At 39.7% G+C, this 14027-nt stretch overlaps 1 protein-coding gene across 4 annotated transcripts in view; it reads right to left on the reverse strand.

The window, feature by feature from the left end:
• ITPR3 (inositol 1,4,5-trisphosphate receptor type 3) overlaps nt 1-14027 on the reverse strand; it is a 145223-nt gene that overhangs the window by 93883 nt on the left and 37313 nt on the right. For all 4 annotated transcript variants that reach the window (XM_031965057.1, XM_031965056.1, XM_031965055.1 and 1 more), the window contains one exon: nt 1641-1711. Coding sequence is in view for 3 of the 4 variants with exons in the window: in XM_031965056.1 (XP_031820916.1) it covers nt 1641-1711 (71 nt within the window). In the remaining variant the exon portion in view is untranslated. The remainder of the gene's footprint in view (nt 1-1640; nt 1712-14027) is intronic.

Raw genomic sequence — 14027 nt, forward strand, 5'->3', positions numbered from 1 at the left:
ATCCAGAAGGTACTATCCCCATTAACAACATATCCCACCTTTCAACTTGGTTGAGGGTAGGGAATATGATTGGGAATGGGGTTAGGATTTCCTTAAAATCTGCATATGTCTCAAAATCCTTTGGGAGACCAAATCTAGCTAATCTCTCCCTGAGCAGCCAGTGTAGGCAGGAATAGTATGGTAGCAAGCAAGACTGGCAGGTTCCTGCCTGTTTCCATACCGCACCCCACATGGCCTCACCCATCACGCCAGGGATCTGTCTGCCTGTCTCTTGATTCCCTTCCCAATCACAGAAAATAATAATGAAGATGACACCCAGAGCGTGTAAAGCATTTCCAGGCACATGATCTCTTTTGAATAGCATAGCACTGGGATGAGGCAAGCGGGGCATGGCTTTACCAAGTGGAGAGATGAGGCCCTTTGAGGGGAGATGACTTGCTTAAGGTTATACCCTCAGTCAGACATTCCCAAACAGTCGATTAGGACCCCAGTAATAGGAGAGGAGTCCTGGAGTGGTGATGGAATTGTTGCAAGGGACGAAATGAGGTAATGTGTAAAATGCTCTGAAAACCTTTAAGTCGTTATCAATGTTAGCTGTTAGACAGTGAGACAAAAACAGAAAGAAAAAGAGACAGTGAGACAGACACAGAGAAATAGAACCACCTGTAATAAACTCTTTATTATGTGCCAGATAGTGTCAAGCATTGGAAATACAAATATAAACAAGCTAGATAATCCCTACTCCCGATGAGTTTACAGTTAACAGAAACTGGAGGGAGGAGGCCCATAGTCCAGAGATGTAAAGTTCTAGCTCAAGGGACAAGGTGCAGGTAAGAAAATCAAAGAAAAGTTGGGAGAGGTAGCCAGGAAAGAAGTAAGCATAACTTGGCCCTACATGAAATGTTCCGGCTCAGATACTCCCCAAACAGGAGAGCGAGCCTTTAGTATTAAAGGATCCACATGCAGTTACATATTTTCTCAAATAAAGGATACTTTTAGTACTATCACAATCCTGGATATTCTGAGGAAGGAGAATGGTCAGTGAAATTTTTTTCTTTTTGATGTTAAAAAGGGTCTTCATATTAGAAAAGTCTGACAGACATTCCTCCACAGAGTGGCCAGATCATGACACAAACCAGGGTCCTTAATTTTCAAGAATGGCTGATTTGTTATGCTCCCTGCTACCCCTACTGTCTCCTCTTCCAAATTATGGAGAGCCCCTCCCCACCCTTGTTGTGGTGGTGGTTGTACAATTATGTTCAGTTGTGTCCAACTCTTTGTGATTCCAGGTGGGGTTTTCTTGGGCATAGAAACTGAAATGCTTTGCTATTTTCTTCTCCAGTTAAGTAATTTGCCCAGATATTAAGTGTCTGAGGCCAGATTTGAACTTGGGAAGATTAGTCTTCCTGATCCAGAAAAGAAAGGTTCTTAAGAGTCCTAAGCAGAAGCCCAGTCTAGGCAAAAAAAGGGATATGATAGTCCCATCCCCACCTCTAGGAAGCAGGAAGGAAGGCTCTATGGTAAGCTCCTTTGATGCATGATGGCTGGAAGTAGAGACCAAGAGAAAGATGCCCTCCCAGAACACCCCTTCAACCCTCTCCTGTACTTGCGGTTCTGATCAAGCTGGTTGAAAGGCTTACCTCGAAACTTCTTTGGTGGGTTTTCCAGATCACCAGCAGCTGGCTCTACCACACAGCGATCATCCACCAGCCTGTGAAACAGAATAGCCTCATCAATAACAAATTCAACCCAATTAACACTAAAGTGTTAGGGCTTCCGAGTGTCTCCAGCTGCATGTTCATGATATTATGAGGGCTCAAAATTGTAAGATCAAAAATCAAGAGCTTGAAGGGGCCTTAGGGGCCATGTAATCCAACCCCATCATTTATCATCAAAATTGAAGCCCAGAGAGGCTGTAACTTGCCCCAAGATCACACAGGTAATGAAAGAAGCAGACTGTCAACATACAGAGTTCTCTGACTCCCAAGTCGATAGTTTCTACTGTACTATACTGCTTTTGGGAGACGTGCTACTTTTTGAGTTAGTCTAATGGTCTCCCATCCTCCCTGCCCTGCATAAGAGAAGACCAACATTGTGTGTGTGTGTGTGTGTGTATGTGTGTGTGTGTATGTGTGTGTGTGTATAACCACACTATACATATATCAGTTCCTTCTCTGGAGGCGGATAGAGTTTTCCTAAATCCTTTTGACTTGAATATTCATATTACTCAGGAAAGCTTAGTCATTCACAGTTGTTCTCCAACAATATTGCTGTTACTGTCTACAACTTTTTTTTTGTTCTGCTCATTTCCCTCTGCATTATTTCATTCAAGTCTTTCCATCAATTGGGAGGTATTTACCACAACTCATTCAGCCATACCCTCCAGTTGATGATCATCTTCTCAATTTCTAACTTTGCTACTTCTTAAGACCTCAAATTCCTTCTGGCTTAGAGTGAGGTAGGAAGATCAATGAAGACGATGGAGAAAGAAGTGCATGGATGGAGAAGTTACAGACAGATTTGGACTGAGGACATATGTCTGAGTCCCTGCTATGCCACTTAAGTGTGCAATCCTGAGCAATTCATTTATTCTTTATAAGCTTCCGTTTCATCGTAGAATGAAGATGTTCAACTTAATAGCCTTTAAGGCCCTCCAGCCTAAAATTTATGGTCCTATCTATGTCAGCAGAGAGAAAGTCCTGCACCCATTTCTTCTCCCACCATAGACTCTCTCCCCTCCTCCCATCCCTAGTGCAGCTGTTGTATGATATGAAGAATGTAAGAAAATTTTCACCAGCATCCTTAGTCACAAACACAGAATGCCTTAAGGATGCCTGAAGTACCTCCATTAGGGTTTCATCAATTCCAGGTAAGCACTACTTTCTCCAGATTCTTCTTTTAAAATATAAATACCCCAGGGAAAGTCACTCCTTAGGTCCCTGATAAATTAAAGGAATTGAGTTTATCCAACTATTTCCACCCCAGAGAAACTGAACAACTATAGCAAAAAAACAATTAAAATTCAGGATTAGGGCTCAGGACAGAGGGAAGATTGGGGAGAAAGGGGACAGTTCGAAGTGAAAATAAAATGAAGAAAATCCAATTTTCTAACAATAAGTCAATCTTCTGGCTTTGGAATCTGCCTCAGGAAACTCCCATGCCTAATCTGCTGATTCTGAATAGACTACTCCTCAATCAGAAAGCTTCTGGCCTCAGGATAGTCCCCCCAATTCCTGAGACAATAATGAATAGACCACTCCTCAATTCATTGCTGACTGATAATGTGGTCAGTGATAACCAAATTCCAGAGACCACTCCTCTAGGCCCTAGAATTAGCGAGTCAATGATAGAAAGCTGGATATAGGGGTCTCCTCTCTCTTAGGAGTTGGCTAATTTCTTTTAGAACTTAGCCTGCTTGTAATGGCATTACAATTACAGTAAAACTTTACCCCTTGTATTAGAATGGGTTCAAGCCTGAAAATTCTTTTGAGATACCTTGAGACACCAGCCTATGAATGGTCCTCTTCCCAACTGAAGTAATATGCCAAAGAGAGAAAATGAATTCAGGTTGCTCTCTCAAGGAAGTGGCAATGCTTCTGGAAGGTTTCAGTTTTGAATAGGGTTTAGAAGGAGGACTACACAGAATGACCAAGGGAGCTAGCTCACTGGAGCTAGAATTGGAAGGGGTTTAAAGAGCATTAATTCTAGAAGTTCTTAATATGCGGTTTGTGAACTTCATGCATGTGCATATGCATGCACACAAAATGGCATTTTGATATAATAAGATTTCTTTACAATCTTATGTATTTTATTTTATGCCTTTATAAATGTTATTCTGAGAAGGGATTCAAAGACTTCAGGAGGCAGCTAAGTCAGGCAGTAGATAGACCTGGAGTCAAGAAAACTCATCTACCTGAGTTCAAATATGGCCTTAGATACTTACTAGCTGTGTGACCCTGGACATGGCATTTAACCCTATTAGCCTCAGTTCCTCATCTATAAAATGAATTGGAGAAGGAGCCAGGATTCAAACTAACATCCTGAGTTCAAATCCAGTCCTCTTCCCACTGTGAAAAGTGGATGAGAGAAACTAGGCAGCTGCTGGTGAGGGACAAGGGATCAATTTTTGCTGTTTATATAGAATGAAGTATAAGAAAAGGAACTAATGATATAATAAGGTGACTTTTGTGAGGATAGTGATGAGGTTTAAATTTGGGGAACCCAAATGAAATTAGGGTTTCTGGCGGTCAGGGAGTTAAATGAGGACTAATGGCAGGTTCAGGGTTTAGGGAATCAAATGGAAGGGTTTGTCTCCCCTACAACCTCTTAGGATTCAGCTCAAGGGTAGGGAGTTTTGGGGACTCCCTTCTGGCAGCACAAGAAGTCCCCTGTAAAGAAATTTACAGACCCAAAAACCTAGATTGATAAAAGAGGTTTATTATGGGGATTGGAAGTAAGGTTAGAGTCTGGTTAGGGAAATAGGTGAGAGAAAAGAGAAGACAGCATTGGAAAGAGTATTCCAGTGGACAGAGGCTCCTTGAGATGCCAAGCACGCTATAGCTAGCATGGCTCTTTTATAATAGGGGGCTTTGGCTACAAGCTGAAGGGGGCTTGTGGGTGGAGCCCCAAGTTGGCTCCTAACTGGGTTTCAGCTTCAAGCTGGAATTTGAATTGAATTCAATGAGTTTCAGGGCTGAGCGGACCCCACCCAGATAACAAGGGAACTGTTTGTCCTTGGGGCGGGGTCCCTCACTAAGGCAGAGTTGAAGGAGATTTTCTTCTTTAAGGATTTTCAGTTTCGGGGTCCCCTCTTCAATAGTAGGGCCAATAGATGACTGAAGACAAAGCTATATCTGGATTTTAAAACAATCTACAGTAGTTGTAAGCAAATTCAGCAGAATATAATGGTGAAGCTATGCCCAGAAAAAGAACTCTGGGAGATGACTAAAAACCATTACATTGAATTCCCAATCCCTATATTTATGCACACCTGCATTTTTGATTTCCTTCACAAGCTAATTGTACAATATTTCAGAGTCTGATTCTTTTTGTACAGCAAAATAACATTTTGGTCAGATATACTTATTGTGTATCTAATTTATATTTTAATATATTTAACATCTACTGGTCATCCTGCCATCTAGGGGAGGGGGGGGGGGGTAAGAGGTAAAAATTGGAACAAGAGGTTTGGCAATTGTTAATGCTGTAAAGTTACCCATGCATATAATCTGTAAATAAAAGGCTATTAAATTTAAAAAAAAAAAAAAAGAAAATAAAGATGAACGAGATGGGGTGAAATCTCTCAAGACAGTTGTGAAAATTAACTAAGGCCTTAATTAACCTTAACCCCAGAGTTGGGGTAGGCCTAAAGTTCCTTGAGCATTGACTCAAGGATATCACTAACCCTAACCCCTTCCTGCTCTTCTCCCATGACATCATTTTCTTGTTACCTTGATCAAATATGGGCAGCTATATATTTATTGGCCAAAGTTCAATTTCCTGGGTAGTTCCCACCTTTAGAATATAAGACCCTCAGCCAATGAGGATAAAGGTCAGTGGTGGGAGGGGTATTTGCCTTATTTAAAGTGTCAAACCTGTCCCAAAGGTATCTCTCCTCCTTTCAATTGCTTATTCAAATGGAAGGATGCCACTTCTCTCCAGAACATATCTCCAGCCTCTTTTTATTAAATGGTGATCGCTCCCCATTCTGAGCCACACAATAGCTATCTTCATGGTATAATTTAAGAGGCCTCCCAAAAGATTCCCCTTTCTAAAAAATATTCCCATACCTAGCCCGTCATCCATAGCACCTGGAATTCCTACATATTCACTCCTTTTTCCTGGGGGGGAGGAGAGGAAGGGGAGAGCTGTATTTACCACTAGGGAGGAGTAACCCATTAAACCATTATCAGTCACTAAGAGATTAGCAGGAATCACTTTATCAGATCAGTCAATTGTCTAGCACAGAGTAAGGCCCAGAGGGGATGAGACACAAGACTGGTAAATCTAGAAGAGGGAGGAGAGATCAAATCCTTAAAAGTGAAAGAACAAAGTCTTGGGATCCTGGGATTACCCAAGGGTGAAAGATCAGAATAGAAGTTGTCCCTTTTCCTCCCCTACTGTTTGGGCAACAGTAATCATGAAATCTTCCCCCAAAATTCTCCCAACTTCCCTCTACCAGCACCACCACATGCATACATTTGTGAACTCCTTATTATCAAACTTTCTCTATCCTCCCATGCCAGCATGCCAATAAAAAACAAGGCAGGAACTGGTACAGGAAGGAAGTTCTTGCCCCTTCACCAGGGCTCCTTCCTTCAAGTGAAATTCAATTCAGCAGCCTCAAGGGCCTGATATAAATTGAGATCTTTGGGGGGAAGGGTTGGAAAGGCCCTGAGGTAAACTGTGTCCCCTTTTGGGGGAAGGTGCTCCTGACTTTTGCCCCCCTCCCATCTATAAGGGAAACTGCCAAGATAAGTAATCTCATTCAATTGGAAATCTCGGCCTGGGGGATAGTCACTCAAACTGCTCCCCAGCTCCAGGCCAAGACTAACCCCATATAACCAAGGGTTTGTCAATCTATCTTTGCAGAAGTCCTAATAGGATTCTGCCAGGTAAGAAAGTTGTCTTCTTAGCATAAATAAATCCATTCTTTGCCACAAACCTCATGCCTATATTTATTGGGGTTTGTGAATCTTTTGCAAAACCTGCCACCTGCCAAAGGAATCCCTTTGCTGTTAGGGGATCTCTTACCCTCAATTTAAGCACATCTTCACTACTGCTGCTGCTATTGATGCGGTTTGAGTGGTCTCAATTCCTGGTGGTCTAGAGGTTAGTGGCTATAAGAGAGTTGTTAAGAATCCCCTTTAAATCGGCTGCAGGTTTTAGGAGTGAAAGAATTCGCTCATTCCCAGATTATTAGCTGCAAAATGAAAGTTTATTGTTGGATAGCAATCAGTTTACCAAGAGACTGACTTCTATAATGATAGCTCTATGGAAAATGGAGTTTTGCACTGAGAGAATGCTTTCTCAGTGGACAGAAGGATCCTGACAGCTGAGTGAGCTACCTAGGTCCATCTGCAAAGACTTTAGTGGAGGGAAGCTGTTATATTGGGTATCTTTAGTGGAGGCTGGGACAGCCCAGATCTCCTATTGGAATTAACAACACTTCAAAGGGATGCTTTTCTGACCAAGATTTCTTATTGAATCAAAGGCTCTGGCATTCTGGAAAGATGACTGATCTAGGGGGATATGCCTTCCCCAGGAGGAGCTGAGAATCTGAAAGGGATCACATATCAATAGGAAATACAGTTTCTTAAAGGGACACAACCTGCTTCACTATGACACTGCCACTGCTGCCACCACCTAGGGACAAGCACAAAAATAGCTCATCCCTGCCAGTGCCCACCTTAAAGTCTTTCCTAGCTCCAGGACAAATGTAAGATTCCCAAGAAGATCTGGAGGCAGATGGAAAGTGAAGGAGAAAATTGTTTCTCAGGTCACTTTCCTTGTGAGTGCCACCATAATATATCTCCTCTCCTCTTCTACAAAAGATTTATCAGACTCCCAGTAAAACCTTCTTGGCCTAAAGGCTACCTATGATGGAGAAGTCATTCCTAATACAAGTCTCCTCCTTGGGAGGAGTGTGGTATTGTTGTGCCACAGTTTCCTTTTAATGTCCTGACCCAATTTCCCTAATTGTCCTATTCAATAACTCTGCCTCAGATTACAACCATTTCTTTTGAATGTTTGCTAGGATAAAGGTCCTATATCTTAGACTTTAGGCTATACTTATTCCCTCTTAATGTTTGATGGAATAAAGGTCTTTATCCATTTTAGACATCATTAGCATATCAGGAGTCTCTCAGTACCTCCCTCCATTGTGTCATCCTAGGTGCCTTCCCCCATTAGGTTATCCCCATCCAGGTACCTCCCCCATTATGTCATTGTTCTTGTTATCCTATAAAAGAGCTTGTTCTCTGATACTTAGGGCTGGATTCTTTGAGATGATAGTCTCGTTCAGCCCTGGGACCAAGACCCATTTGGTCCCAGTATTTCTCTCCATTAAATAATTATTAAATTGTTCTCTAATCTCTATCTTGTTCAGTTTCTTCGGCATTACAGTATGATAGGAAAAAAAAAATACCATCTAGAGAACCTAGGCTCAAACATAGACTTTATTACTTACTTTTGTTTCTTTTGAGCAAACTTTACTTTAGGCCTCAGTTTCCCCAAGGGGATCCAGAAGGAGATAATTGGATCTGATGGTTTCTGAAATCTCTTCCAGTTCTGCCTATAATCCTTTAGTACCTCAAATTTCTCACTGATTGATTAATTAATTAAACAAACATTTGTTTAATGTCTACTATGTACTAAGTACTACACCAGGCACTAGAGAAAGTACAAGTTTTTCCCTTCTGTCATCATGGGTATAATGTACATAGTATAGTGGAAAGCACTCTGGTTCTGAAATAAGAATTTTTTAAAAGTAAAGAAAAGCTCATTGAGAGTCATAAGTAGGAGCCTAGTAGAGGGATGTGGCACACCCACCCCTACCTCCAGGAAGTGGGAAGGAAGGCTCTAATGATAAGGACCTGGCTTTAAATTCAGCTTGATTTAGCCTCCCTGGGTCTCAGTTTCCTCTATTGTAAAATGAGAGGGTTGGACAAGGTGACTTTTAAGAACTCTTCCAATAGCTCCTCCAAAGAACATTCTAAATTTCAAAATACAGCCACAATTCATTAGAATAGAAAATTATATAAGACAAATATCTCAGGTCAAAACAAAGGGATATGTGAGGTTCAAGGGGGAAGAAAGAAACTTGGGGGAGGCTCCTTGGCAAAGGTGGCCTCTGAATTGGGTTTTAAAAGACAGCTAAGTATTCAACAAATGATGAGGGTTAACAATCGCAGCCCCATCTAGGACTTTAAGGGTCTAGCAAGAGTTTTTTTACCCTCTTCCCCCTAAGCAATTTTACAACCCCTTCTAAATACTGAGTTTATGTCTTTGGTAAGAATTTACTCCAATCATCACTCTTGGGAGAGAGAGGGAAAGCATCTGTGTTTATTAAACTAACATAGCTATTATAAGTATGCACACACCTGGTCCTGTAATCCAAATTTTATTTCATGCAGGCTACCCCCTTTCTCTTTCTTCACTGACTACTCTAGACCATAGTGATCTTTGCCTTTTCTAACCTCCCACAGTATTGAACCATGGCACCAGAGGATTTGAAGCTGGACAGCATCTTAAAAAGTAATTCAACTATCCCACTTTATGGAAAAATAAAATGAGATCCAGAGTTAATTTTACCCAATGTGAATCAGATAACAGCAGAGATAAATTTTGAAAACAGGTCTTCCAAGCCCACTGTTATTTCACTTATATTAGCTTCAGGGATTTTTATCACTTCCAAATTAATCAGCTTGACATTCAAGATCCTGAAATCACTCAACCCATCCAGTCTTATCTCCTATTATGGCACCTACAAAATCTGTGTTCCACTAACCTGGACTAATTATGGTGTCCTAGACCAGGACTTCTTAAACTTTTTCCACTTGCAGCCCCTTTGTGTCTAAGAAATTTTTATTCAATCCCATTTGAACTCTGAGCCAAAGTATTTCTGAAAGCATTTGTGCATGCACAGGGCAAAGTATGCATGTTGTATGTTCAGAACCAAAGCTGCAGTGAAGTCAAGGCAAGCCCTACCAGAAACACCTTAGACTGATTATGCATTTGATTTTAAATTAATTTTTGGCCATTAAGTTGATAAAACTGTTACTGTTGTCAAATTTTTCATGACCTCCACATTCAGTTACACAGCTCCATATGGGATTGAGACCCAGTTTAAGAAGCTTTGCCCTAGACCACACCAGCCTCTGAATATTGAATGAACTATACCTCTATCATGGATTGTTAAAATCAAAACACAATTCAAATGCTACTTCTTCCATGAAGCCTTCCCTGATTCCTTTTTCCCCTAATTAAAAAATGACCTTTTGCTCCTCAAACCTTGGAAAGCCCAAGACTTGACTTATACACTTGTATTCTATGTTATGTCATAGCTATTTATGTCCTATTAGACTATAAGCTCCAGAGGGCAAAATCTGTTTCTCAGCTGATCTTTTTTATCTGCCTGTATAACTATCAGAGTGCTCTGAACACAGTAGGCTCTTATAAAATTTGTGGTAAATTGGCAGACAGACAAAGGCAGAAAGAGGAAAAAAGCATTTATTAAGCCCCTATTATGTGCCAAACACTATGCCAAGCCCTTTACAAACATCTCATTTGATCCTTGTAACAACTCTGGGAGGTAAGTGCTATTATTAACTCCATTTACAGTTGAGGAAACTGAGGCAGACAAATGTTAACTGACTTGCCAAAGTCACTTATAATAAAGATCTGAACTCAGGTCTTCTTGACTCCAGATCCAACCCTCTATACTATCTAGCTGCCTCTGGAGAGGGTTTGAAGAGGCTGCCAGAGGTAGCATAAGATGGGGCTGAGCAATGATAATTGCTCCTGTATTATTCTGTCCTGTGGAAGAATCCTATAATCTATGCCAAGACCTTAATTCAGGAGAGGAAAAAAAAGAAGGTATCATTTATACCCTCAAATCATGAGGTAATTTTCAACAATCACTGTCTCAAGGAACTTAGACCTGCTCTGCCCAGTGTGGATTTTGAGATTTAGCCTTAGAAAGGCAAAGAAGGCAAAGGCAGGGTAAGGCAATGGGAATTCCCATAAGGGGTAGGATTGGGGGCTTCATTATTACCTTTGTCATCTCTGTCAAAAACAGGATAGAGCTACAGTAAGTCCTGATTTAGGTTAAGCACAAGGACGAGCACTCTTACTTGTGGGAGATAGCAAGACAATATAAAAATAACAGTCTCAAAGAAAGAAGAAAAGGACCCAAATGTATACAAATATTTATAACACATTTTTAATGGGGGCAAAAAAATGGAAACTAAGAGAGTGGCCATCATCAGGGGAATGGTTGAACAAAATATGGTGTATGAATGCAACAGAATACTATTGTGATGTTCAAAAAAAAAAAATCTAAGAAAAAACTATTTCAGAGAAACCTAAAAAGATCTAAATGAATTAATGGAGACAGACTAAAGTAAATAGAACCAGGAAAGCAATTTATATAACAATAACATTATAGAGAAAAGCAACTTTGAAAGATTTAAGAACTTATTCAAACATAATGACCAACCAGAATTCCACATGATTGATGATGAAGCAAGCTAACCATGTCCTGACAAAGAGGTGATGGATTTGGGTGCTGAATGCATTTTTTTTTTAACATGGTCAATGTCTGAATTTGTATAATTGCATATTTGTTATGAGCTATCTTTTTCCTTTCTTTCTTTTTTCAATAAGAAAAATGTGAGAAGAGGAGAAAATAGATTTTTGTTAATTGAAAAAATAAAGCTCAATCTTTAAAAACAGAGAGAGGCTGTGAGATTCCTGTTTTTGGAGCTTTTATGCTAAGGATCCCCTGGACACTCACTGAGAAGTCTAGTGCCAAAGGTAAAAACCATGAGGAGGAAGTAGGAAGAACAGAACAAATCAAGTAAATAGCAGACATGATCCTGAAACAGCCTAATTTCAAATAAAGGCAAAATTAACCTTTATAACAGGTAAGGATAATTATAATAATTGTGATGGAAATTACCATCCACATACAGAGAGAAAACTATGGAGACTGTTATGTGGATCAAAACACAGTATTTTCATCTTCTGGTTGTTTGTTTGCTTGTTGTTTTTTTCTTTCTTGTGTTTTCCCTTTTTGTTCTGATTTTTCTTGCACAGCATATAAATATGGAAATATATTTAGAATTGAATGATTAAGCTATATCGAATTGCTGGCTGTATTGGGGAGGTGGGAGAGGAGTTTTGCAAAGGTGAATAATGAAAACTATTTTTATAGGTATTCGGGAAAAATAAAATACTATATAAAAAACAAACAACAGGCAAGGGAGAAGGCTTGAGGGAACTCTCTTGGACAGAGAAATGGACTATAAATGAGAATAGGCTTTGGGATTGTGGTAGAAAAGGGATCAGCAAAACTGATATTCAGAAGCACTTATATAGAAGACTATATAAATGAAAGTCATTATTATACATAAGTATTAGTACTAATATGATCCTCAACCAAGAATGCTCAGATAGGTTTGGAGGAACAATAGAAAGAGGGATATATAACACTCCCCCCCCTTTTTTTAAAGTTTTTTTGATTTATGGAATAAAACAAGCATTTTCCTAACACAGTATAATAATAATTAAAAAAAAGATTGCACACAAAATTGCAAAACTATTATGTATAACTTGCTATTTCTTTTAAATATAGAATAAAGTTATGATGTAAATATCTTTTTTTTCTTTTTTCCTTTTTTTCCTTCCTTCTCCCCACCACCTCTAGTTCTGGTGATGATGGAACAGGTACCCTTTTAAAGTTTGCCAATCCATATGATTGTGACTACATTGGTCATACAGTGACTTCCAGGTAAAATTTCCATGACCTGTAGAAATTCCTCTTTTACATCAAGGTCCTAACTCAGGTCCCACTTCCTCTATGAAACTTTTCCTGACACAGGTGACTTTCTATGGACTTCTACTTTGTACTTAACATATATTGTCTTGTATCAAAGTTACCTAACATATATTAGTATCAAAGTCACTTAACATATACTACCTTGTATCAACAGTGTACATAAAGTTGTAAGCTCCTTCTGTGGTGGCTAGGTGGTCAGGGATTCAGAAAGACCCCGAGTTCAAATTCAGCATTAGATACTAACAATCCTGGTCAAATCATTTAATCTCTGCCTGCCTCAGTTTCTCAACTGTAAAATGAGGGTAATAATAGTACCTACTTCCCAGGGTTGTTGTAAAAATTAAATGAAATATTAATTCTTAGCACACAATAGGTGCTTAATAAATATTTATTCCTTCCTTGAGAATGGAATTATTGTTTTTTTCTGTTTCCTCTAAATCTAATCTCATGCCTAACCCCAACCTCAACTCCCTTCAACTTGAATCACAAATCTAACCAAAATCTTCACAACTCTACTTTAATCTTAAAAATAACTCTAACCTTAACTTTATCCATAAGCATTTTACACTTTCCTATTCTCTGTGGCCCTAGGATGGGGGACCTAGCTGCTGTTTCCATTTTATAGATATGAATCCCAAGGTTCAAAGAGTTAAGAAACATAGCAAGAGACTTATATCAGTGCATATTTGACCAGCCCCACAGGCCATGCTTTAGATTCCTCTTGTAAGATTCCATTTGCCTAAAATAAAACAACTCTGAGGTAAAACCTCACCCCTCTCATATTGGCTAAGATAACAAGAAAAGATAATGATAAATGTTGGAGGGGATGTGGGACATCTGGGACACTAAGTGAAGTGATTCAGCCATTTTGAAAAGCAATTTGGAACTATGCCCAAAGAGGTATAAAATTGCATTCCCTTTAATCCAGCGGTGTAACTTACTGTATTCCAAAGAGATCATAAAAAAGAGGAAAAGGACCCACATGCACAAAAATGTTTGTAGAAGCTCTTTTTGTAGTGGTAAGGAATTGAAATTGAATGGATGCCCATTAATTGAGATTGGAAAGGCTAAATAAGCCTTCCTTTCAGCAGAGTAATCACTACAAGAATGGCCAGGGATAAAGTCCAAATTCTTTATTGTCTCCTTGCCTGGGGCCCGGGATAGCTAGGTCTCAGTGGAGGAAATGCAGGAGGACAGGTCAGCCACCACAGTGGTGTGAGGTGGAGTGAATCTGAGTCCCAGGGCTTGTGCTCCAGCCTCCAGCCATCACAAAGGTGGGAAATGGAATGAATGTGTCTCTGAGTCCACCCTGGCTGAGTTTGTCCCAGTTTATATGCTCTATTATAATTAGATCATTTACAGTATACTGAGTATAAATCAATCATTATATCACTAGGGAACCATTATTTGTTGTAAGATTAAATCAATCATACTGAACTAGAGAACTATTAATCACCATGCTAAACTA

This window comes from Sarcophilus harrisii, chromosome 4, assembly GCF_902635505.1.
Source record: "Sarcophilus harrisii chromosome 4, mSarHar1.11, whole genome shotgun sequence".
NCBI classification, from domain to species: Eukaryota; Metazoa; Chordata; class Mammalia; order Dasyuromorphia; family Dasyuridae; genus Sarcophilus; species Sarcophilus harrisii.